This window comes from Centropristis striata, chromosome 19 (assembly GCF_030273125.1).
Source record: "Centropristis striata isolate RG_2023a ecotype Rhode Island chromosome 19, C.striata_1.0, whole genome shotgun sequence".
NCBI lineage: Eukaryota > Metazoa > Chordata > Actinopteri > Perciformes > Serranidae > Centropristis > Centropristis striata.
This window is the reverse complement of record NC_081535.1, coordinates 2,532,103-2,557,491: the sequence shown is the minus strand read 5'-3', so window position 1 is coordinate 2,557,491 and position 25,389 is coordinate 2,532,103. Positions and strand designations below refer to the sequence as shown.

General features: G+C 38.3%; 1 protein-coding gene across 2 annotated transcripts in view; it reads left to right on the top strand.

Annotated features, from left to right (window-relative positions):
• The window catches only part of ehmt1b (euchromatic histone-lysine N-methyltransferase 1b), a 57,333-nt gene extending 54,854 nt beyond the window's left edge, over positions 1-2,479 (top strand). For both annotated transcript variants that reach the window (XM_059357432.1, XM_059357433.1), the window contains one exon: positions 1,111-2,479. In XM_059357432.1, the coding sequence (XP_059213415.1) occupies positions 1,111-1,300 (190 nt within the window). In that variant the 3' untranslated portion in view covers positions 1,301-2,479. The remainder of the gene's footprint in view (positions 1-1,110) is intronic.
• The last annotated feature ends 22,910 nt before the right edge of the window (positions 2,480-25,389 follow it).

The following is a 25,389-nucleotide window of genomic DNA, read 5'->3' as shown; positions in this document are numbered from 1 at the left end:
TTCATTTTATTGACCACTAGATGTCCTACTGGAGCACTGTGTGTCATTGTAGCTTCGGGTAATGAACCATGTTTTGTATAAAGTGTGGAAGCTTCAACAAAGCCTCGATCAGCCATCACTAGCGATTGGTGACCAGTCACATTAGTGAAATCTAACTACCGTAATTTTCGGACTATAAGCCGCGGCTTTTTCCCCATTTTTCGATTCTGCGGCTTATATAACGGTGCGGCTAATCTATGGATTTTTACAGCTAACGGCCACTAGGTTACCTCCTAAATCTATGGATTTTACAGGTTACAGTCCACCAACTTTAACTCTACGGGCTCTATGACCGGTCCGCGGGGAGCGGCGGGCTCCAGCAGGAGAAGCTGGAGGCAGGTGTACGTACCAGATCGGCTCGGGGTCCTTCAGATACTTTTAAGCTGTTTTTCACTTGTCTGTGTGTATTTGTGTCGAAAGCAACTTAGTTTGTCGGAGTCGCCGTGCCGTAATCAGCGGCAGACGAAGGACCCCGAGCCAATCTGGCAGGGCGCCGGAAAAGAGTGAAACAGGTAGCGCGCAAAAGTAAAAGTGAAACCGAGAGACAGAACGAGAGACAGAACGAGAGCAAGACCGACATTACGAGAGCGAGATAGTTTGTGCAAAGGAAGTTTTCATGCACAAACCGTCATTATGGAAAACAAACGTAGAAATGCATATGATGCAGCTTTTAAGTTAAAGACAGTCAATCTGGCTGTAAAAGAAGCTTCCTCAAGCAGCCATCTCTTTCCCCACAATCCCCTCTGTGCACCAACCCTTACATATGGTAATTAAACATTAAAACACCTGCGGCTTATAGTCCAGTGCAGCTTATATATGTACACATCATTCAATTTAGCTGCTGCGGCTTATACTCCGGTGCGCCTTATAGTGCGGAAAATACAGTATATAATATTTTGTGAAAATAAAGAAAATGGTTCATAAGGTTTCATTGGCACATCACTACATTGAAGCACCTTTCCTTAGTGTTTATGTGATTCAATCAGCTTATCATAGCTAACTCTTGTATACTTTGGGTCAAACTTCCTAAGATAAAAACTATTTTTTTTCTTTATCCTGCTGCCCTCTCAGATTCAACTACGGCGACCACTTCTGGGAAGTCAAAAGCAAGCTGTTCAGCTGTGAATGCGGCTCTTCCAAGTGCAAGTACTCGTCGGCGGCGATGGCGTCGCTGCAGGCCGACAGCACGCCAGAGGAGCGGCAGCAGCCCAGCGCCTCGCCCGACACCAGCTCTTCCACCAGTCCGACCAGTCCTTCCTAAAGCCTCCCACACTACGCCAGGTCCCGTCTCCACCCTCCTCCCACTCTGAACTGTTACCAGTCGACTCGTACTGTATCTCCACTTCTGATTGGACCATCGAGCTTCGCCAGAAACCCGGAAAAACACCACAAACATCAGAACCAGATGCACAATCAAAAATCCTGGATCCTGCTCTTTTATCTTTTATTATTCCACCGTGTGTCACATGAACACAAAACGTCACAGGGACGATAAAAATCAGTCTTTACATTTCACACATGACTTTACTGGGAAGGAGAACTGTGCATTTTGTCTTTTTTTTTGTCTTTTTTTTTTTTTTTTTAAACATGATTGGTTGGAATTGTTGGCTTTTCTTATCTAGTCATGATCGAGGAACTCGGGGTTTCGGGGGTCGAGGGGATCGTTGTCTTTTGCAAAGACAACCTCAGCATACAGCTGTTTAATTAGTTTGGCCTCTAAGGTCATTTATCATGAACCATTCCAGCAAAATCAGCTGATAAATATTGAACTATGTTGCCACTTCTTCGTGTCACTTCATCTTTGTTGCGGTGTATGAACAGACGTCCAGCGTTTGCCACCAGAGCTGATTTTCTAATTGATTAATTAACGGAAGTTATGGGAAGACTCTGTGCAAAAAGCGGACTTTTTCTGTTTTATTTGCTAGTATGGATGAGAAAGATGCTGTACCATTCCTCTAAAGAGAGGCGTTTCTAGTCTGAATAAAATTGGCAGACCTTTTTATTGATCATGTTAAGCCAATCTTAATGTGTTGAAATTGATTAAACTGAAAATGAGTTTAAAGAAAAACAACAAGAAAATGGTGCTGACAAAGGTTTTTACTTTTGTTTTCATTTTTATTACCCAAGTGAACATAGTTTGTAAGATAAGAGAATGTTTTAAGTTTTTTATGTTTTAATTTTAACTCCAGTTTTCTAATCACAGTTACTGTAGTTATTTAGGCTATTTTTAATTTCGTGTCATGATTTTTGCCGACAGAAGCCAACCCGTCTTTTTAAATGTTGTTAGTAAAGCAGTGACTGTTGTGCAAAGTCTTGAAAGGTATAAATGAAAAAAAAAGGTTATAAAAATGCACTTCATAACGTTCTGTTACATATTTCTGGACCGTGAACCATCCATCTAATTGGTTGTATCTTTTTCAATAAATTTACTACTAATGCATTTATTCTGACATGTTTACTCGTCCAGTTTCTCTTTGCTGCAGTGTTGAACCTAAAAAACACTGTTGCAGGATTTGAATATCACACTGCTTCTTCCTCCCAGCTCTGTCGTTCTTCAGATTTCTCTCAGGTCCAGAGAAAGATTTGCTTTATCTCTTCAACCACAAACACATCCCTGAAATATGCTCAAACTGAAATTAGAATTAAAAAATTGAGAAAATAAATAGAATAAAAGCAATACTCATTCAACACCAGCCAGTAAGGCAAGGCAGGATTATTAGTATAGCACCTTTCAACAACAGGGCAACTCAAAGTGCTTTACACAAAACATTAAAAGCATTGAAAAGGGACATATAGAATGACATTCAAATATGAAAATCTAGAACCTGGTCTCACAGGAATCCGTGAAATAGCCACGGATTCGCTTAACTCAAAATCCGTGGAATAGCCACGGAATCACTCAAATTTCCGTGAAACTAACACGGATTTCGCTACAATGCAAGTTAATGACAGTCATATCCCGTGGCTATTCCATGGATATTTTTTCCTTTTGGTTTGTTCCAAGTCATGTGACTTTCAAGGTCCCGGCGGTCAGAACAAAAAACATGGCGGACAGTTCTCTCATTTTTAGTGAAGGAAATCAATATTTTGACTTAGTTTCTGCATAGAAATGGATTTTGATCACATTTCTAGCGAGAAATATATGTTTTATTTTCTAAATATTCACTCAGTGAATGTACATAATCACTTTGTATGTTGGAATAGCCACGGGATATGACTGTCATTAACTTGCATTGTAGCCAAATCCGTGTCAGTTTCACGGAAATTTGAGTGATTCCGTGGCTCTTCCACGGATTTTGAGTTAAGCGAATCCGTGGCTATTTCACAGATTCCTGTGAGACCATGTTGGAATCTAAGACTAAACTGACTGCTGCATAGCTATGGTAACATATTTTGTTGCTATTCATGATCTGAGCCAATGGGAGCATGTCGATATTGAACAGAAGAGGCCCCAGAATTGAGCCTTGGGGAACTCCGCATGTCATTTTTGCACGCACAGTTGTGAAATTACCTATTGACACAAAGTGGTCCCTGTCCTTCAAGTATGATTGGAACCATTTAAATGCTGTGCCACAAAGTCCCACCAGGAGTATACAAATAGTTTTGTTTTTTTCAAACAAATAGTAAACAAATAGATTTTTCCAAGTTTTAGGAGATAAGGAACAAATGGTTGTTATATTAAGAAAGGTTGCACGCACTCATCTTTATCAACATGAGTTCCATTAGTATGATTGTATAAAAATAATTGTTACATTTATGCAGAATAGGCCTGTTTCTCGTCCTGTTTGCTGCAGTGTTGAACCTAAAAAACACTGTTGCAGGATTTGAATATCACACTGCTTCTTCCTTCCAGCTCTGTCGTTCTTCAGATTTCTCTCAGGTCCAGAGAAAGATTTGCTTTATCTCTTCAACCACAAACACAATCCTGAAAGATGCTCAAACTGAAGCCTGCAGTCAGTTTGACCTGCACGAAGCGAGCAGCGGCTCAGTTTGACAGACGCTGAAATGCTGGAGCAGACACTTCCCACACTCTGTTTGCTTTAATGAGTTTAGATTTTCAGAGCTTCTCCATTTGTGCCATGATTTCAGAGAGCTGCTAAGCAGCTCAAAACCGAACAAAACAGTGGTGGAAGGAGTACACTGTAAATTTTTTTTGTAGAAATTACAGTAAAACACTGTCAAATTGCATGAGAAATAGGGCGTAAAATAAAAAATTGCATATCACCGTAACAGACACTTTCAATTACCGTAAATCAAGGAATAGTACAAAACTTTTGAAAACACAGTTTTACTGCAAAATATAAAACAATTCATGTAAAATTAATGGAGACATACCATAATGTCACAAGGACACAAGTACCCTAAAAACAACAGGAATATTCAGTCTAAATTAGTTTTTGATCGTATTTACATTTAAATTTAAAGTAGAAAACTCACTCACTTTTTTTTTTACGGTAAAATTCTGGCAACCACAGCTGCCGGTATTTTACCGTAAATTAAACAAAACATTTTTTTACAGTGTAGTAATAATAGTTAGCGGTAAAATCATGGAGTCAGAATTCTGTTTCAAGTCCAAATGACACGTTTTATTACTAAAAGGGAAAAAAATATGAAGCCGAAGCAAGTGTGATTTTATAAAACATCTTTTCATATAGAAAGCTTTACATACAAGACTTTTAAGAAATAAAAATGATCAATTAAAGACAATTCAAGGTACTTGTTACTCTGTTCTGATCAGGCGGCAACCTCCTGGTCTGAGCAGGGAGGCAAACCAGGAAGTGCCTTAAGCTGCATTCTACCAAAAATTCCAGCAGGGGGCGCCAAGTGTGGCTGCAAAAACATTTTAGTCCATTCATTTCAATGCAAAATGAGAAAACTTCTCACTTGATTTATTAGCTCAGAAATGTTTTTCAGGACAACACTATGGTCTCAATCACTAGTAAAAAATCTTCTTCAAGACAATCTGATGTTAATAGTTCTAATAATGGCCCCATTTAGAAAAAAATAGATAAAGAATCGTATGATTTGGGGCGGGGCTAACTTTGATTGACAGGTCACTAACAAGGCGAGCCGTCATCAGGAGAGAAGCAGAACAATGCGTATCCACAAACCAACCACACGTCACGCTCACTACAAACATTATTTATATACAGTCTATGACTCTAATTATTTAGAGTATGATTTATTTATGAGTGTAAAAGCGAGCCAACCGCTACATTTACACCTGTCCCAATGAAGCCTCATGACCCATTTTCTTTATTTTCTGAGTCCACTAGATGGCGCTCTTGGTTCAAAGAAAAAGAGTAATGGTAACTGAGTCTGCTTTCAGCTCTTTGTTGAACAGAGAGCGCCATCTAGTGGACTCAGAAAATAAAGAAAATGGTTAATGAGGCTTCATTGGTACATCACTAAATACAGCAACAATAAAATCCACAGTTCTAGATAAAACAGGAGATAAAATAATCTATAATGAGAATCATTTCATCTTCCTCTTGTGTTCACCCCTTTTAGGTTTTAAATGCATAAAAGTAAAACACAACTTTAGTTTATTGCATCAAGGCTTTTTGACTTTGTCAGGAACCTCTAATTAAACAAAATAAAACAAAAAATAAAGTCACTAAATTATAAAATGCCCTGGGGAAAATGATAACGTTTGTGTTGTTTCAGTTAGAATAGAAGATATAAAACAATATTCAGTGAAATATAAACGGGTCAAAATCAACCCGTAACACCATAGATGTTACTATAGTTAATATTAAAATAAAACATTTATTTGAGACGTCTTCTACTAGCCCTCAGAAATAGTCAGGTAACATAACAACCTTTTATTTTATATAATTGTCTTGAGGTTCAATTTTACCAAATATTTTTATTGAAAACGAGGTGTGCTGTCAAAAAGGCCCACAAAAATATTAAAACTAACTCTCTGGAGTCCAGAAATCTCCGGAGCTCTTTGACTTCTTCCTGAGGTAAAAACGTTCAGCAGCATGTTTCCTGCTGTCAGCTCAACTCTAAAGTTTTGGCTTTTACACAAGTTTCCATGTCATATTTAGTTCCTCAACTCTTTTTCAGTCAAGGTTAAAATCACCACCCCCAAGTGGAACATGATTTAACTTTTTTTGCAGAGATTTTTCAGATTTTGCAGTGTGCGTTTCAACATCTTTAATGCAATCTTTTGTGTTTACTGTTTTTTTGTGTGATTTTGGGCTGTTTTTTTGTGTGTTTTTATGTTTTTTTTGTCATTTTTTGGTGTGTTTTTGTGTTTCTGTGTGTTTTTTGTGAAAGAAAAATGTTTTTGTATGTTTTTTATTTGCGTTTTTTGTATTTTTTGTTTTTTTGGTGGAGATTTTTCAGATTTTGCAGTGTGCGTTTCAACATTTTTAATGCAATCTTTTGTGTTTACTGTTTTTTTTTTGTGATTTTGGGCTATTTTTGGTTGTTTTTTGTAATGTTTTGTGTTTTTTTTTTGTAATTTTTGTGTGTTTTTTGTGTTTTTTTATGTGTGTTCTGTGTGCTTTTATGGTTCTTTTTGTAATTTTTCATTTTTTGTCATTTTTGTGTTTTTTTTTGTGTTTTCTGTGTTTTTACGCTTTTTTATTTTTTGGTGTGTTTTTCTGTGTTTCTTGTGTGTTTTTTATCCGTGTTTTGTTGTGTGTTTCTGTGTTTTTTGGATAAAAAATTGTGTTTTTTGTATGTTTTCTAGTCAAGTCAAAATGACTTGATAATAATGAGGTTGAGCTGAAAAAGATGATAGCAGCATGACATGGTGATCATTATTTAAGTTGCATATACAGACAGAATGAAAAAGAGTCAAAAACCAACAAAATAGACCCAAACTACAAAGGATTAAAATCGAGGCTAAACTAACAATAATGCCTATATTTCAGATATGAAATATGATATTTATAAAGCTGGTGTCTGAACACACAGAAGAGGTGGAGGGAGACAGTGAATCAGAGGGATTAAACATTGTTTTCTGAATGCTTCACATATTTATTTCAATGTTGCTTTCATGTGATGACACAACAGAGAATTCAGATGTAGGATCTCATTATTTGGTACATGCAGTAAATCACAGTGTAGCCAATAAGGAGTCAGACAGCAGCTGAAGGATCCTCACAGTGTGAAGAGGAGGGAGCCACTGAAGGTGCTCTGGTTGTTTCCATTGTCATAGAGAGAACGGCCTGATGGGAGAACGAGGTGGATTTCATCTCCTGCCATCAGCTCCAAGACAACAGAGTTAGTCATGAATTCAGTCCATGCGTCTTCCTTATACTCCTCATTAAACATGATGCTCTGGTTGTTCTTGAACACCCGTACACCCATGAGACCTGTTTGGCCACCACACAGAGTGAACTGGAAGTAGTAGACCCCTCTGACTGGAGCTGTGAAGAAACCTACAGAGCAGAAAATGAAAAACTGTAACAAATGTAGATTTACATGAGTAAACATGTTGATGTGAGCTGCAGTAAATTACCTGTAGATGGATTGTAAGCATCGCCGATGTTGGTGAAGACTTTACTGTATTTCAGTGTGGTGTCTGAGGTGAATGGTCCAACATGTCTGTTATTAGTCAGACCTGTGTAAAAGGCCACCTTCCTCTCTGTTAACAGGACAAAGTCAGTGTAAGTCATTATATATGTAGTGTGTGTGTGTGTGTGTGTGTGTGTGTGTGTGTGTGTGTGTCCAATCACTGTTCTGCCTCCACTCTGTTGTAACTGAAGCCGTGTTCAAAGTGTAGCCGTAGTAGACAGGTCTGTTTATCATACGCTACTTTGTGGTTCACATTTTGAAAAGTCACTTGTAAATAATGGTAGTTGCGAGTTACATTTTTTGGTGATTGTTCCAACTGAGTGTCGTTAAGAGAGACCAACTAAAACTTGTATCATTAATTTGATTTGTTTAACTGCAATGTGATTGATACGTGCGAGCAGGCTGGCGTTAGCAGGCTAACTTTAGCGGGCTAACGTTAGCTTACAATAAAGTCCAACAAAAACTTCTCATGTTCAGTGTTTATAAGAATGTAATCTCTGTCCATGAGTGATGTGCCAATGAAGCCTCATGAACCATATTCTTTATCTTCTGAGTCCACTAGATGGCACTCTTGATTTAAGGAAGGATGCTCAAGCTATGGTAACAGAGTGTGTTTTCAGCCCTTTGTTGAACAGAGAGCGGCATCTAGTGGATTCAGAAAATAAAGAAAATGGTTCATGAAGCTTCATTGGTACATCACTACCGTTCACAGCATCAAGGTGAGCAGCACAGATGTGTTGAACATGTCGTGTTTGGATGCTAATGTTGGCTCAGAGCCAGGAGCAACATCTGTAAAGAGACGATGTCGTCTGTTGTTGTTGTTATTGTACCGACCGAGAGACATAAACAGACGTAAACAGTGACGTGATGACGTGGCTCTCTGTGAAGAAGCGTTTTATTATTCAGTACACCACTCATACAGGAATTTGTTTACTGCAATATGCAGTTTTTGCTGACAAGTAAAATAAAGAGAGAATTTTGTGGGGAAAAAAGTTGTTCTCTTTGTGCACAAAACATAGAAACCGAACCGAAACCTTGGCCAAAATACCGAGGTACTCCCCTACTGTTTACATGCACAACACATTATTTACAGCTGTTTAACCGTACCCTGTTTTGTCTAAAAGTGCTGAGTCATGGTTAAGTAGAACTGGTGATATAGTTTGAGAGCAATGCATCAATCAGAAACAAAGAACCAATGATGGAGATCTATTGATAAGGTGTGGTGAGCAATGAAAGTGATGAGTCATGTTTGGTTATACTGTTGCTACAGAGTGAATACTTTAAAAAGACCCCAGAAGACAAACAAATCATTGCTCTCTATGGACTTTGTATTGACAGAAGGAGCCTCCTCAACAATTTCATCTGGTAGCAAAAAACAGAAGAGATGGTGGTCATGTTTGTCAGTGAAATACCTGCATTCTCTGTTTCTAGGTCACTTGTTTTACTCTCGGTGGCAGTCAGTCGAGTTTCCAAAGACATCAGGTGTGCAGCTTGGACTGAAAAACAGAGGAAGTTTGAGTTTTTGTTCATATACATTAACATTTATTGTGGAGCTCACAATGATTCATCAGAGCACTGATACACATCATCACCTGCATTGTCTCTCTCCAGCGTCTCAATCTTGGACTTGCTGATGAGAATTTCACTCTCACTGCTGCTCAGTCTGGTCTGCAGGTCTGGAGTTGATGCAATGACTTTATTAGTGAATTACAGAGCAGAGCACGCTGTTAACATGCACAACACATTATTTACAGCAGTTTGACCCTCATTTTACCTCAGAAATACACTGAAAACTGCTGTAAATATCCATGACACCATAAAAGTTGTGACGTCGTCTAAAATAAATCAGAGCTGATCCTTTGTGAAATATATTTTATTAAGAAAACTTGACAAAGACAGAAAATGTTTAAACTGATAAACTTTGTTTCTCTAAGTTTCTTTCTATTTTACTTGTTTTCTACAGCGTCCCAACTTTATTGTAAATGAAACCTTTAACAGCTTCAAATATTATGGTAAAAAAATCATGATGTTTGTCAGTGAAATACCTGCATTCTCTGTTTCTAGGTCACTTGTTTTGCTCTCGGTGGCAGTCAGTCGAGTTTCTTGAACTGAAAAACAAAAGTTTGATTTTGTTTGTGAATTATTACATGAAAACAGGTAAACATAGATAGATCCTCATGTCCATGTTCATATTGATTTCTCTGAAACATTTATTGTGGAGCTCACAGTCAGTTCATCAGTGCACTGACACACCTGTATTTTCTCTCTCCAGTGTCTCGGTCCTGGACTCACTGCTGCTCAGTCTGGTCTGCAGGTCTGGAGTTGATGCAATGACAGTGAATTACAGAGCAGAGCACGCTGTTAACATGCACAACACATTATTTAACCTCAGAAATACACTGAAAACTGCTGTAAACATCCCTGACACCATACAAGTTGTGATGTTGTCTGAAATAAAAGAGAGCTGATCCATTGTGAAATATATTCAATAAAGAAAACTTGACAAAGACAGAAAATGTTCAGACTGATAAACTTTTGTTTCCCCAAATTTCTTTCTGTTTTTTTTTTCTTTTCTACAGCGTCCCAACTTTATTGTATATGAAACCTTTAACAACTTCAAATATTGTGGTAGAAAACCAAAAAAACATCATGCTTGTCAGTGAAATATTTCCATTCTCTCTTTCTACGTCATTTGTTTTGCTCTCGGTGGCAGTCAGTCGAGTTTCTTGCACTGGAAGACAGAAATTTGATGGATCCTCATGTCCATGTTCATACTGATTTCTCCTACACATTTATTGTGAAGCTCACAATGATTCATCAGGGCACTGACACACTTCATCACCTGTATTTTCTCTCTCCACCGTCTCGATCCTGAACTTGCTGATGAGAATTTCACTCTCACTGCTGCTCAGTCTGGTCTGCAGCTCTGGAGTTGATGCAATGACTTTATTAGTGAATTACAGACCAGAGCACGCTGTTAAAATGCACAACACATTATTTAACCTCAGAAATACACTGAAAAATGCTGTAAACATCCCTGACACCATAAAAGTTTTGACGTCGTCTGAAATAAAACAGAGTTGATTCTTTGTGAAATATATTCAATAAAGAAAACTTGACAAAGACAGAAAATGTTCAAACTGATAAACTTTTGTTTCTCTAAATTTCTTTCTGTTTTTTTCTTTTCTACAGTGTCCCAACTTTATTGTATATGAAACCTTTAACAGCCTTAAACAACAAAAGACATCATGCTTGTCAGTGAAATATCTACATTCTCTGTTTTCTACGTCATTTGTTTTGCTCTCTGTGGCAGTCAGTCAAATTTCTTGTACTGGAAGAAAGAAATTTGATGGATCCTCGTGTCCATGTTCATACTGATTTCTCCTAAACATTTATTGTGGAGCTCACAGTCAGTTCATGAGTGCACTGACACACTTCATCACCTGTATTTTCACTCTCCACCGTCTCGATCCTGGACTTGCTGATGAGAATTTCACTCTCACTGCTGCTCAGTCGTGTCTGCAGGTCTGGAGTTGATGCAATGACTTTATTAGTGAATTACAGAGCAGAGCACGCTGTTAACATGCACAACACATTATTTACAGCAGTTTGACCCTCATTTTACCTCATGAATACACTGAAAACTGCTGTAAATATCCATGACAACATAAAGACAACATGAACAGTAATCAGTCTGTACCTGAGTTCTCTCTCTGCAGCAGATCCACGTGCACATTGAGCTCCACCACCATGTCTCTCAGAGCCCTCACCTCCGCCCAGATGTCAGGTGTGGTTGTCTTTGTGGTCTCCGTCTCCTGAAGCTCCCCCTGAGCTCCTGACCCACACAGAGCCAGCAGCAGCAGCAGCAAACCAACAGCCCTCATTGTTCAGTTCACACGTCTTCACAAAGGTGCAGAGGTCCAGTCGGCCCGCCTTATATCCTCTCCAGACTCCAAGGATCCTGTTTGGGATGACGTGTTCTAGTTTGGCCTCAGATGAGCCGATATGATCTGTGTGCTGGTGAGAAGATACCAGCTGCTGCAGGCTGCTGGAACACTTTGACCATGAACGCCTCTCATGCAGTTTATTAACCCTTTGATGCACAACATATTGACCCCCTTCTAATGCGCAACATGGGTCAAAAATGACCCTCATTCATTCCCTATGTTATTTAATGCTGCTGTGTGTTTCTGTGCTTTATTTTTTATTTATTTATTTATTTTATTTGATAGGGACAATGCAGTTAACATAGATACAGGACATGCATCCGATGTGCTGCATATAGAGATATAGCTTCGGCTAATTATCAACTCATGTCCCTAGTTGGGCTTTTATAACTACATACAAAATCACAATACTATGGAAATCCTATATCCAATTACCCCATCTACAAAATAGAATAAAATTACAAACAATTACAATATACATTTACCCTGAGAAAAAATAAAAAAATAAAATAAAAACTAAACCTTGTATAAATATAGCTTAGAGTTTAAGATCCTCATAAATCACAACAATAAGGAGAAGAGAAGAATAAAAGAGAATAAAAGAGAGAAAAGGAAAAACAACAACAACAGTTTCCCTCCACAGTGTTTCTTGTTACTCTGTTACTGTCTTGTCTTTGAATATATCTATGAAGAGGTTCAGGTGCAAGGTTATTAATACATTTGAAAACCAACTTAAGAAAACACAAGTGTACAAAACTGTAAAAAATCAAAAGATTGTATTTTTTTAGTAGAAGACAATGATGCCACTGGATGGGTTTTTTATCCATTATTCTTAGTGCCTGGTTGTATAATGAGGAAAATTTCTTTTCTGCGGAAGGTGACGCTTGAGCCCATACGGTCAAACAATATGCAATATGAGAAAAAATCATAGAGTGCATGAAGATCTGAGCTGCTTGAATTGGAATATAATACCTAATTAATCTGAAACAGTTAAGGTTACTCTTCACAGTTTTTGTGATTTTCTTAATGTGTGCATCAAACTTGAGCTGGGGATCTAAAACTATTCCTAAGAATTTAAATTCATTGACCTCCTGAATTTCTTCATTCTTTATTTCAACATGAAGACTTTCATGAGAGCTTGGTTTTCGTATCTTTTGATATAAACTTATTTTATGATTGAATATTCCAAGTAGTCTTTAAATATCTTGTTTTTGATAACAACAGATCATTATTTCCATTTTGCCTCTCATACTTTATGAAGAAAAAAAGCTTTTTTTATTATAACATAGCTAACTACTTAGCCAAGAAGATAGCTAAGTAGTTAGCTTAGCAGGCTATTTAGCCCAGAAGGAAGCTAAGTAGTTAGCTTAGCAAGCTACTTAGTCAAGAAGTTATCTTAGCAAGCTACTAAGCCAAGAAGTTAGCTAAGTAGTTAGCTTAGCAAGCTACTTAGCAAAGAAGTTAACTAAGTAGTTAGCTTAGCAAACTAGTTAGCCAAGAAGGTAGCAAAGTAGTTAGCATAGCAAGCTACTTAGATAAAAAATGGATATGGGTCATTTTTGACTCATGTTGTGCATTAGAAGAGTAGTGAGAAAAAAAAGGGATTTTATTAAAAAATGAAGAAAGGAAAACATAAAATTAGGATGTATGATGATCAAAAACAAACTAATTGAGGAAAACCTGGAATACTGAATGATGAAAATAATTTATTGCAAAGATATAGAACATAAAAACTCATACATATCGGGTCACTTTAGACCATGTTGTGCATCAAAGGGTTAACACACAAACACAGACACACACTTGTCGTCATGCTGAGGCCTTATATTATTATTTATACTTTAGAATTCATTTTCTCCTTCCTTGTTGTTATTTTGTTGTTTTATTTTTCATAGAAAACAGAAAAGAAGCATCAAGTTGTGCAGGTGAGATTAAAGGTAGAAATGAGGTACATGTGTCAACTATTGTGTTTTTAACTGTTAAAAGATAGAAGAGACTAAATAAAATATGTCTCTCTCTCCTCCTCCTCCTCCTCTCCTCTCCTCTTCCTCCTCTCCTCCTCCTACTCCTCCTCTCCTCTCCTCCTCACCTCCTCTCTTCCTCCTCCTCCTCTCCTCCTCCCTTTCTCCTCCTCCTTTTCTCCTTCTTCTGTCCTCCTCCTCCTTCTTCTCTTCTCCTCCTCCTCCTCTTCCTCCTCCTTCTTCTCTCCTCCTCCTCCTCCTCCTCCTGCTCCTCCAGAATAATGTCAATGATTGTTTGATAGAATCAGCAGTGGAAACAAATCTTCACTCATTTCTACCTTTAATCTCACCTGCACCTGTGTGAGTGTGTGAGTGTGTGTGTGTGTGTGCGTGTGTGTGCGTGCTTGCGTGTGTTTGTGTGTGTGTGTGTGTGTGTGTGTGTGTGTGAGTATTTTGTTCATAGTTTTGTTTACTTAACAGTCAAATCCACTTTCTCCTTCCTTGTTGTTATTTTGTTGTTTTATTTTCCAGAGAAAAGAGAAAAGAAGCATCAAGTTGTGCAGGTGAGATTAAAGGTAGAAATGAGTGAAGGTTTGTTTCCACTGCTGATTCTATCAAACAATCATTGACAGTATTCTGGAGGACGTCCAGCTGTAAAACCTTCAGCAGCGTGTTTCCTGCTGACACACACTTTGTGTTTGATGAAGATAGAACAAGTCAAAGCTGAGATAAACTCAAATATATTGAGAATAATACATTAAACTAGATCTTCTCCTCATTTGACCTCTTCCATGTTAGATTTGGAGCCAACATTTACAATTATTCACTGAGAGTAAAATAAAACCATTTCATGAACATAAATGGGTCAATTATAGTCTGTTGAGACATGTTAGAGCATTATATGGCCAGAAATGACAGAAAAACACCATATTATGGGATGTCCAAAAATGAACCCCTCAATAAAAACTCATGCTGGGACGTCCCGGTGGAACAACTAGTAGAACGGTTACCACAGAGCCTTAGTCCTCATAATAATAATGCCTATATTTCAGATATGAAATATGATATTGATAAAGCTGGTGTCCGAACACACAGAAGAGGTGGAGGGAGACAGTGAATCGGAGGGATTAAACATTGTTTTCTGAATGCTTCAAAGATTTATTTCAATGTTGCTTTCATGTGATGACACAACAGAGAATTCAGATGCAGGATCTCATTATTTGGTACATGCAGTAAATCACAGTTTAGCCAATAAGGAGTCAGACAGCAGCTGAAGGATCCTCACAGTGTGAAGAGGAGGGAGCCACTGAAGGTGCTGTGGTTGTTTGTATAGTCATAGAGAGACTGGCCTGATGGGAGAACGAGGTGGATTTCACCTCCTGCCATCAGCTCCAAGACAACAGAGTTAGTGAAATATTCATTCCCTCCCTCTTCCTTATAGTCCTGATTCCACATGATCAACTGGTTGTTCTTGTACACCTGTACACCCATGGGACCTGTTGGGTAACCACACGCAGTGAACTGGAAGTAGTAGACCCCTCTGACTGGAGCTGTGAAGAAACCTACAGAGCAGAAAATGAAAACTGTAACAAATGTAGATTTACATGAGTAAACATGTTGATGTGAGCTGCAGTAAATTACCTGTAGATGGATTGTAAGCATCGCCGATGTTGGTGAAGACTTTACTGTATTTCAGTGTGATGTCTGTGTTGAATGGTCCAACAGGTCCTGAATCAGTCAGAGCTGTGTAAAAGGCCACCTTCCTCTCTGTTAACAGGACAAAGTCAGTGTAAGTCATTATATATGTAGTGTGTGTGTGTGTCCAATCACTGTTGTGCCTCCACTCTCGCACTCACTCTGTTATAACTAAAGCCGTGTTCAAAGTGCAGCCGTAGTAGACAGGTCTGCTTATCATACGCTACTTTGTGGTTCACATTTTGAAAAGTCACTTGTAAATATTGGTAGTTGCGAGTTACATTTTTTGGTGATTGTTCCAACTGAGTGTCGTTAAGAGAGACCAACTAAAACTTGTATCATTCATTTGATTTGTTTAACTGCAATGTGATTGATACGTGCATGCGGGCTGACTTTAGCGGGCTAACGTTAGCTTACAATAAAGTCCAACAATAACTTCTCATGTTCAGAGTTAATAAGAATGTAATCTCTGTCCATTAGTGATTTGCCAATAAAGCCTCATGAACCATATTCTTTATCTTCTGAGTCCACTAGATGGCGCTCTTGATTTAAGGAAGGATGCTCAAGCTATGGTAACAGAGTGTGTTTTCAGCCCTTTGTTGAACAGAGAGCGCCATCTAGTGGATTCAGAAAATAAAGAAAATGGTTCATGAAGCTTCATTGGTACATCACTACCGTTCACAGCATCAAGGTGAGCAGCACAGATGTGTTGTACATGTCGTGTTTGGATGCTAATGTTGGCTCAGAGCCAGGAGCAACATCTGTAAAGAGACGATGTCGTCTGTTGTTGTTGTTATTGTACCGACCGAGAGACATAAACAGACGTAAACAGTGACGTGATGACGTGGCTCTCTGTGAAGAAGCGTTTTATTATTCAGTACACCACTCATACAGGAATTTGTTTACTGCAATATGCAGTTTTTGCTGACAAGTAAAATAAAGAGAGAATTTTGTGGGGAAAAAAGTTGTTCTCTTTGTGCACAAAACATAGAAACCGAACCGAAACCTTGGCCAAAATACCGAGGTACTCCCCTACTGTTTACATGCACAACACATTATTTACAGCTGTTTGACCGTACCCTGTTTTGTCTAAAAGTGCTGAGTCATGGTTAAGTAGAACTGCTGATATAGTTTGAGAGCAATGCATCAATCAGAAACAAAGAACCAATGATGGAGATCTATTGATAAGGTGTGGTGAGCAATGAAAGTGATGAGTCATGTTTGGTTATACTGTTGCTACAGAGTGAATACTTTAAAAAGACCCCAGAAGACAAACAAATCATTGCTCTCTATGGACTTTGTATTGACAGAAGGAGCCTCCTCAACAATTTCATCTGGTAGCAAAAAACAGAAGAGATGGTGGTCATGTTTGTCAGTGAAATACCTGCATTCTCTGTTTCTAGGTCACTTGTTTTACTCTCGGTGGCAGTCAGTCGAGTTTCCAAAGACATCAGGTGTGCAGCTTGGACTGAAAAACAGAAGAAGTTTGAGTTTTTGTTCATATACATTAACATTTATTGTGGAGCTCACAATGATTCATCAGAGCACTGATACACTTCATCACCTGCATTGTTTCTCTCCAGCGTCTCAATCTTGGACTTGCTGATGAGAATTTCACTCTCACTGCTGCTCAGTCTGGTCTGCAGGTCTGGAGTTGATGCAATGACTTTATTAGTGAATTACAGAGCATGGCACACTGTTAACATGCACAACACATTATTTACAGCAGTTTGACCCTCATTTTACCTCAGAAATACACTGAAAACTGCTGTAAATATCCATGACACCATAAAAGTTGTGACGTCGTCTAAAATAAATCAGAGCTGATCCTTTGTGAAATATATTTTATTAAGAAAACTTGACAAAGACAGAAAATGTTTAAACTGATAAACTTTGTTTCTCTAAGTTTCTTTCTATTTTACTTGTTTTCTACAGCGTCCCAACTTTATTGTAAATGAAACCTTTAACAGCTTCAAATATTATGGTAAAAAAATCATGATGTTTGTCAGTGAAATACCTGCGTTCTCTGTTTCTAGGTCACTTGTTTTGCTCTCGGTGGCAGTCAGTCGAGTTTCTTGAACTGAAAAACAGAAGTTTGATTTTGTTTGTGAATTATTACATGAAAACAGGTAAACATAGATAGATCCTCATGTCCATGTTCATATTGATTTCTCTGAAACATTTATTGTGGAGCTCACAGTCAGTTCATCAGTGCACTGGCACACTTCATCACCTGTATTTTCTCTCTCCAGTGTCTCGGTCCTGGACTCACTGCTGCTCAGTCTGGTCTGCAGGTCTGGAGTTGATGCAATGACAGTGAATTACAGAGCAGAGCACGCTGTTAACATGCACAACACATTATTTAACCTCAGAAATACACTGAAAACTGCTGTAAACATCCCTGACACCATACAAGTTGTGATGTTGTCTGAAATAAAAGAGAGCTGATCCATTGTGAAATATATTCAATAAAGAAAACTTGACAAAGACAGAAAATGTTCAGACTGATAAACTTTTGTTTCACCAAATTTCTTTCTGTTTTTTTTTTCTTTTCTACAGCGTCCCAACTTTATTGTATATGAAACCTTTAACAACTTCAAATATTGTGGTAGAAAACAAAAAAAACATCATGCTTGTCAGTGAAATATCTCCATTCTCTCTTTCTACGTTATTTGTTTTGCTCTCGGTGGCAGTCAGTCGAGTTTCTTGCACTGGAAGACGGAAATTTGATGGATCCTCATGTCCATGTTCATACTGATTTCTCCTAAACATTTATTGTGAAGCTCACAATGATTCATCAGGGCACTGACACACTTCATCACCTGTATTTTCTCTCTCCACCGTCTCGATCCTGAACTTGCTGATGAGAATTTCACTCTCACTGCTGCTCAGTCTGGTCTGCAGCTCTGGAGTTGATGCAATGATTTTATTAGTGAATTACAGACCAGAGCACGCTGTTAAAATGCACAACACATTATTTAACCTCAGAAATACACTGAAAAATGCTGTAAACATCCCTGACACCATAAAAGTTTTGATGTCGTCTGAAATAAAACAGAGTTGATTCTTTGTGAAATATATTCAATAAAGAAAACTTGACAAAGACAGAAAATGTTCAAACTGATAAACTTTTGTTTCTCTAAATTTCTTTCTGTTTTTTTTTTCTTTTCTACAGTGTCCCAACTTTATTGTATATGAAACCTTTAACAGCCTTAAACAACAAAAGACATCATGCTTGTCAGTGAAATATCTACATTCTCTGTTTTCCACGTCATTTGTTTTGCTCTCTGTGGCAGTCAGTCAAATTTCTTGTACTGGAAGAAAGAAATTTGATGGATCCTCGTGTCCATGTTCATACTGATTTCTCCTAAACATTTATTGTGGAGCTCACAGTCAGTTCATGAGTGCACTGACACACTTCATCACCTGTGTTTTCTCTCTCCACCGTCTCGATCCTGGACTTGCTGATGAGAATTTCACTCTCACTGCTGCTCAGTCGTGTCTGCAGGTCTGGAGTTGATGCAATGACTTTATTAGTGAATTACAGAGCAGAGCATGCTGTTAACATGCACAACACATTATTTACAGCAGTTTGACCCTCATTTTACCTCATGAATACACTGAAAACTGCTGTAAATATCCATGACAACATAAAGACAACATGAACAGTAATCAGTCTGTACCTGAGTTCTCTCTCTGCAGCAGATCCACGTGCACATTGAGCTCCACCACCATGTCTCTCAGAGCCTTCACCTCCGCCCAGATGTCAGGTGTGGTTGTCTTTGTGGTCTCCGTCTCCTGAAGCTCCCCCTGAGCTCCTGACCCACACAGAGCCAGCAGCAGCAGCAGCAAACCAACAGCCCTCATTGTTCAGTTCACACGTCTTCACAAAGGTGCAGAGGTCCAGTCGGCCCGCCTTATATCCTCTCCAGACTCCAAGGATCCTGTTTGGGATGACGTGTTCTAGTTTGGCCTCAGATGACCCGATATGATCTGTGTGCAGGTGAGAAGATACCAGCTGCTGCAGGCTGCTGGAACACTTTGACCATGAACGCCTCTCATGCAGTTTATTAACCCTTTGATGCACAACATACTGACCCCCTTCTAATGCACAACATGGGTCAAAAATGACCCTCATTCATTCCCCATGTTATTTAATGCTGCTGTGTGTTTCTGTGCTTTATTCATTTATTTATTTTATTTGATAGGGACAATGCAGTTAACATAGATACAGGACATGCATCCGATGTGCTGCATATAGAGATATAGCTTCAGCTAATTTTCAACTCCTGTCCCTAGTTGGGCTTTTATAACTACATACAAAATCACAATACTATGGAAATCCTATATCCAATTACCACATCTACAAAATAGAATAAAATTACAAACAATTACAATATACATTTACCCTGAGAAATAATAAATAAATGAATAAAAAAACCCTGTATCAATATAGCTTACAGTTTAAGATCCTCATAAATCTATACAACAATAAGGAGAAGAGAAATACATAAAAGAGGGAAAAGGAAAAAAAAACATCAACAAAAAAACAATCTTACAAACCAATCCAAGGTAACTACTCAAACAAATATATACAATAATAATACAAAGGATAAGAAGAAAAACATTGCAACCCAATCCAAAATAACTACTTAGATTATAACACTTTAAGAACGGGTATAGCTCTGGTTTGCTTTAAGCCAACACTCAGTGTTTTTGTGAATGTTTCAAGATCAGTCATTGATTTTATTTCAGTTGGTAATGTATTCCAGATTTTACAACTTTTAAGTGAGAGAGCTGACTGTCCAAAAGTGGTTCTATGGTGTTGAATTCTGCAGTTTCCCTCCACTGTGTTTCTTGTTACTCTGTTACTGTCCTGTCTTTGAATATATCTGTGAAGAGGTTCAGGTGCAAGGTTATTAATACATTTGAATACCAACTTAAGAAAACACAAGTGTACAAAACTGTCAAAACCCATAAGATTGTATTTTTTTAGTATAAGACAATGATGCCACTGGATGGTTTTTTTATCCATTATTCTTAGTGCCTGGTTGTATAATGAGGACATTTTCTTTTCTGCGGAAGGTGATGCTTGAGCCCATACGGTCAAACAATATCCGAGAAAAAAATCATAGAGTGCATGAAGATCTGAGCTGCTTGAATTGGAATATAATGCCTAATTAATCTGAAACAGTTAAGGTCACTCTTCACAGTTTTTGTGATTTTCTTAATGTGTGCATCAAACTTGAGCTGGGGATCTAAAACTAATCCTAAGAATTTAAATTCATTGACCTCCTGAATTTCTTCATTCTTTATTTCAACATGAAGACTTTCATGAGAGCTTGGTTTTCGTATCTTTTGATATAAACTTATTTTATGATTGAATATTCCAAGTAGTCTTTAAATATCTTGTTTTTGATAACAACAGATCATTATTTCCATTTGCCTCTCATACTTTATGAAGAAAAAAAGCTTTTTGTATTATAACATAGCTAACTACTTAGCCAAGAAGTTAGCTAAGTAGTTAGCTTAGCAAGCTATTTAGCCAAGAAGGAAGCTAAGTAGTTAGCTTAGCAAGCTACTTAGTCAAGAAGTTAGCTTAGCAAGCTACTTAGCCAAGAAGTTAGCTAAATAGTTAGCTTAGCAAGCTACTTAGCAAAGAAGTTAACTAAGTAGTTAGCTTAGCAAACTATTTAGCCAAGAAGGTAGCTAAGTAGTTAGCTTAGCAAGCTACTTAGCCAGGAAGTTAACTTAGTAGTTAGCTTAGCAAACTAGTTAGCCAAGAAGGTAGCAAAGTAGTTAGCATAGCAAGCTACTTAGATAAAAAATGGATATGGGTCATTTTTGACCCATGTTGTGCATTAGAAGAGTAGTGACAAAAAAAAGGGATTTTATTAAAAAATGAAGAAAGGAAAACATAAAATTAGGATGTATGATGATCAAAAACAAACTAATTGAGGAAAACCTGGAATACTGAATGATGAAAATAATTTATTGCAAAGATATAGAACATAAAAACTCATACATATCAGGTCACTTTAGACCATGTTGTGCATCAAAGGGTTAACACACAAACAGACACACACTTGTCGTCACGCTGAAGCCTTATATTATTATTTATACATTAGAATTCATTTTCTCCTTCCTTGTTGTTATTTTGTTGTTTTATTTTTCAGAGAAAACAGAAAAGAAGCATCAAGTTGTGCAGGTGAGATTAAAGGTAGAAATGAGGTACATGTGTCAACTATTGTGTTTTTAACTCTCAAAAGATAGAAGAGACTAAATAAAATATGTCTCTATCCTCCTCCTCCTCCTCTCCTCTCCTCTTCCTCCTCTCCTCCTCCTACTCCTCCTCTCCTCTCCTCTTCCTCTCCTCTTCCTCCTCTCCTCTTCCTCCTTTCCTCTCCTCCTCCTCCTCCTCTCCTCTTCCTCCTCCTCCTTCTTCTCTCCTCCTCCTCCTCCTCTTCCTCCTCCTTCTTCTCTCCTCCTCCTCCTCCTCCAGAATAATGTCAATGATTGTTTGATAGAATCAGCAGTGGAAACAAATCTTCACTCATTTCTACCTTTAATCTCACCTGCACCTGTGTGAGTGTGTGTGTGTGCGTGCTTGCGTGTGTTTGTGTGTGTGTGTGTGTGTGTGTGAGTGCGTGTGTGTGTGCGTGCTTGCGTGTGTGTGTGTGTGCGTGTGTTTGTGTGTGTGTGTGTGTGTGTCTGTGTGTGTGTGTGTGTGTGTGTGTGTGTGAGTATTTTGTTCATAGTTTTGTTTACTTAACAGTCAAATCCACTTTCTCCTTCCTTGTTGTTATTTAGTTGTTTTATTTTCCAGAGAAAAGAGAAAAGAAGCATCAAGTTGTGCAGGTGAGATTAAAGGTAGAAATGAGTGAAGGTTTGTTTCCACTGCTGATTCTATCAAACAATCATTGACAGTATTCTGGAGGACGTCCAGCTGTAAAACCTTCAGCAGCGTGTTTCCTGCTGACACACACTTTGTGTTTGATGAAGATAGAACAAGTCAAAGCTGAGATAAGCTCAAATATATTTAGAATAAAACATAAAACTAGATCTTCTCCTCATTTCACCTCTTCCATGTTAGATTTGGAGCCAACATTTACAATTATTCACTGAGAGTAAAATAAAACCATTTCATGAACATAAATGGGTCAATTATAGTCTGTTGAGACATGTTAGAGCATTATATGGCCAGAAATGACAGAAAAACACCATATTTTGGGAGGTCCAAAAATGAACCCCTCAATAAAAACTCATACTGGGATGTCCCGGTGGAACAACTGGTAGAACGATTACCACAGAGCCTTAGTCCTCATAACAACAATGCCTATATTTCAGATATGAAATATGATATTTATAAAGCTGGTGTCTGAACACACAGAAGAGGTGGAGGGAGACAGTGAATCAGAGGGATTAAACATTGTTTTCTGAATGCTTCAAAGATTTATTTCAATGTTGTTTTCATGTGATGACACAACAGAGAAGTCAGATGCAGAATCTCATTATTTGGTACATGCAGTAAATCACAGTGTAGCCAATAAGGAGTCACACAGCAGCTGAAGGATCCTCACAGTGTGAAGAGGAGGGAGCCACTGAAGGTGTTGTAGTTGTTTGTATCGTCATAGAGAGAACGGCCTGATGGGAGAACGAGGTGGATTTCATCTCCTGCCATCAGCTCCAAGACAACAGAGTTAGTGAAATATTCAGCCCCTGCCTCTTCCTTCCTCTCCTCATTCCACATGATCCTCTGGTTGTTCTTGAACACCTGTACACCCATGAGACCTGTTGGGTGACCACACGCAGTGAACTGGAAGTAGTAGACCCCTCTGACTGGAGCTGTGAAGAAACCTACAGAGCAGAAAATGAAAAACTGTAACAAATGTAGATTAACATGAGTAAACATGTTGATGTGAGCTGCAGTAAATTACCAGTAGATGGATTGAAAGCATCGCCGATGTTGGTGAAGACTTTGCTGTATTTCAGTGTGGTGTCTGTGTTGAATGGTCCAACATGTCCGTTATTAGTCAGAGCTGTGTAAAAGGCCACCTTCCTCTCTGTTAACAGAACAAAGTCAGTGTAAGTCATTATATATGTAGCTGGTGTGTGTGTGTGTGTGTGTGTGTGTGTGTCTCAGTCTGGTCTGCAGGTCTGGAGTTGATGCACAACTCATTATTTACAGCAGTTTGACCCTCATTTTACCTGATAAAGTAACACTCATAAATGTACCTGAAACCTCTGTGAATGACCCAAAGGAGAGATTAAACTCTACACTAAACACCACACTAGAGAATGCTGGATGCTGAATAGCTGAATAGCTACGCTGTCATGATGGTGGGAATGTATCAGAAGAAGTTAAAGTAGGAATAGTTATAAAAGTGGGATTGGATGGAATTATTATTAATGTAATGAAAAGCTGAATAATACTGATATTCAAAATGTGAACTTTCAAGTTAATCGAAGAGTTGACACTGCACTGACATGGTGGCTTGAAAGGGTAAGATAATGTTAAAGTAGGAGGGAAAGTGCTGAGTCATGGTTGAGGAGAACTGGTGATGAAACATAATAGTAGTATGTAGAGACAGAGGTCTCCAAAACAGTTTGGGAGCAATGCATCAGTCAGAAATAGAGAAAAATGATGGAAATCTTGCAATGTTTGGTTATACTAATAACACAGAATGAATACTTTAAAAACAAACAAACCATAGCTCTCTATAGACATTGTATTGACAGAAGGAGCCTCCTCGACAATTTCATCCGCTAGAAAAAAAAAGTCAGAAAAGATGGTGGTCATGTTTCAGTAAATTACCTGCATTCTCCGTTTCTAGGTCACTTGTTTTACTCTCGGTGGCAGTCAGTCGAGTTTCCAAGGACATCAGGTCTGCAGCTTGGACTGAAAAACAGAAGAAGTTTGATTGTGATTGGTTAAAACAACCTGCAATGAAGTGAATTACAGAGCAGAGCACGCTGTTTACTAGGGATGCAACGGTATGCCGTAAAATACCATTTTGCACAAAACAATACGCCCTAATGGACTGCAGGTTTTCGGTTTCTCAATTCATTTTTCACTGATGCTTTACAGGCCACTGTGTGTGTGTGTGTGTGTGTCCAATCACTGTTGTGCCTCCACTCACGCTCTCACTCTGAAGCCGTGTTCAAGTATAGCCGTAGTAGACAGGTCTGCTTATTATACGCGACTTTGTGGTTCATATTTTGAAAAGTCACTTGTAAATATTGGTAGTTGGGAATTACATTTTTTGGTGATTGTTCCAACTGAGTGTTGTTAAGAGAGACCAACTAAAACTTTTATCATTCATTTGATTTTACTGCAATGTTATTGATACGTGCATGCGGGCTGACTTTAGCGGGCTAACGTTAGCTTACAATAAAGTCCAACAATAACTTCTCATGTTCAGTGTTAATAAGAATGTAATCTCCATCCATTAGTGATGTCCCAATGAAGCCTCATGAACCATATTCTTTATCTTCTGAGTCAACTAGATGGCGGTCTTGATTTAAGGAAGGATGCTCAAGCTATGGTAACAGAGTGTGTTTTCAGCTCTGTTGAACAGAGAGCGCCATCTAGTGGATTCAGAAAATAAAGAAAATGGTTCATGAAGCTTCATTGGTACATCACTACCGTTCACAGCATCAAGGTGAGCAGCACAGATGTGTTGAACATGTCTTGTTTGGATGCTAATGTTGGCTCAGAGCCAGGAGCAACATCTGTAAAGAGACGATGTAGTCTGTTGTTGTTGTTTTTGTACCGACCGAGAGACATAAACAGACGTAAACAGTGACGTGATGATGTGGCTCTCTGTGGAGTTTTTTATTATTCAGTACACCAGTCACACTGGAATTTGTTTACTGCGATATGCATAAAGAGATAATTTTGGAAGAAAAAAAGTTCTATTTGCGCACAAAACATAGAAACAAACCGAAACAGTGGCCAAAAAAACAAGATAAAAGAACGTACCGTGGGTTACCTGCACCACTGCTCCCCTACTGTTTACATTCACAACACATTATTTACAGCTGTTTGACCGTACCGTTTTGTCTAAAAGTGCTGTGTCATGGTTAAGTAGAACTGGTGACATAGTTTGAGAGCAATGCATCAATCAGAAACAGAGAAACAATGATGGAGGTCTATTGATAAGGTGTGGTGAGCAATGAAAGTGATGAGTCATGTTTGGTTATATTAGTAATAC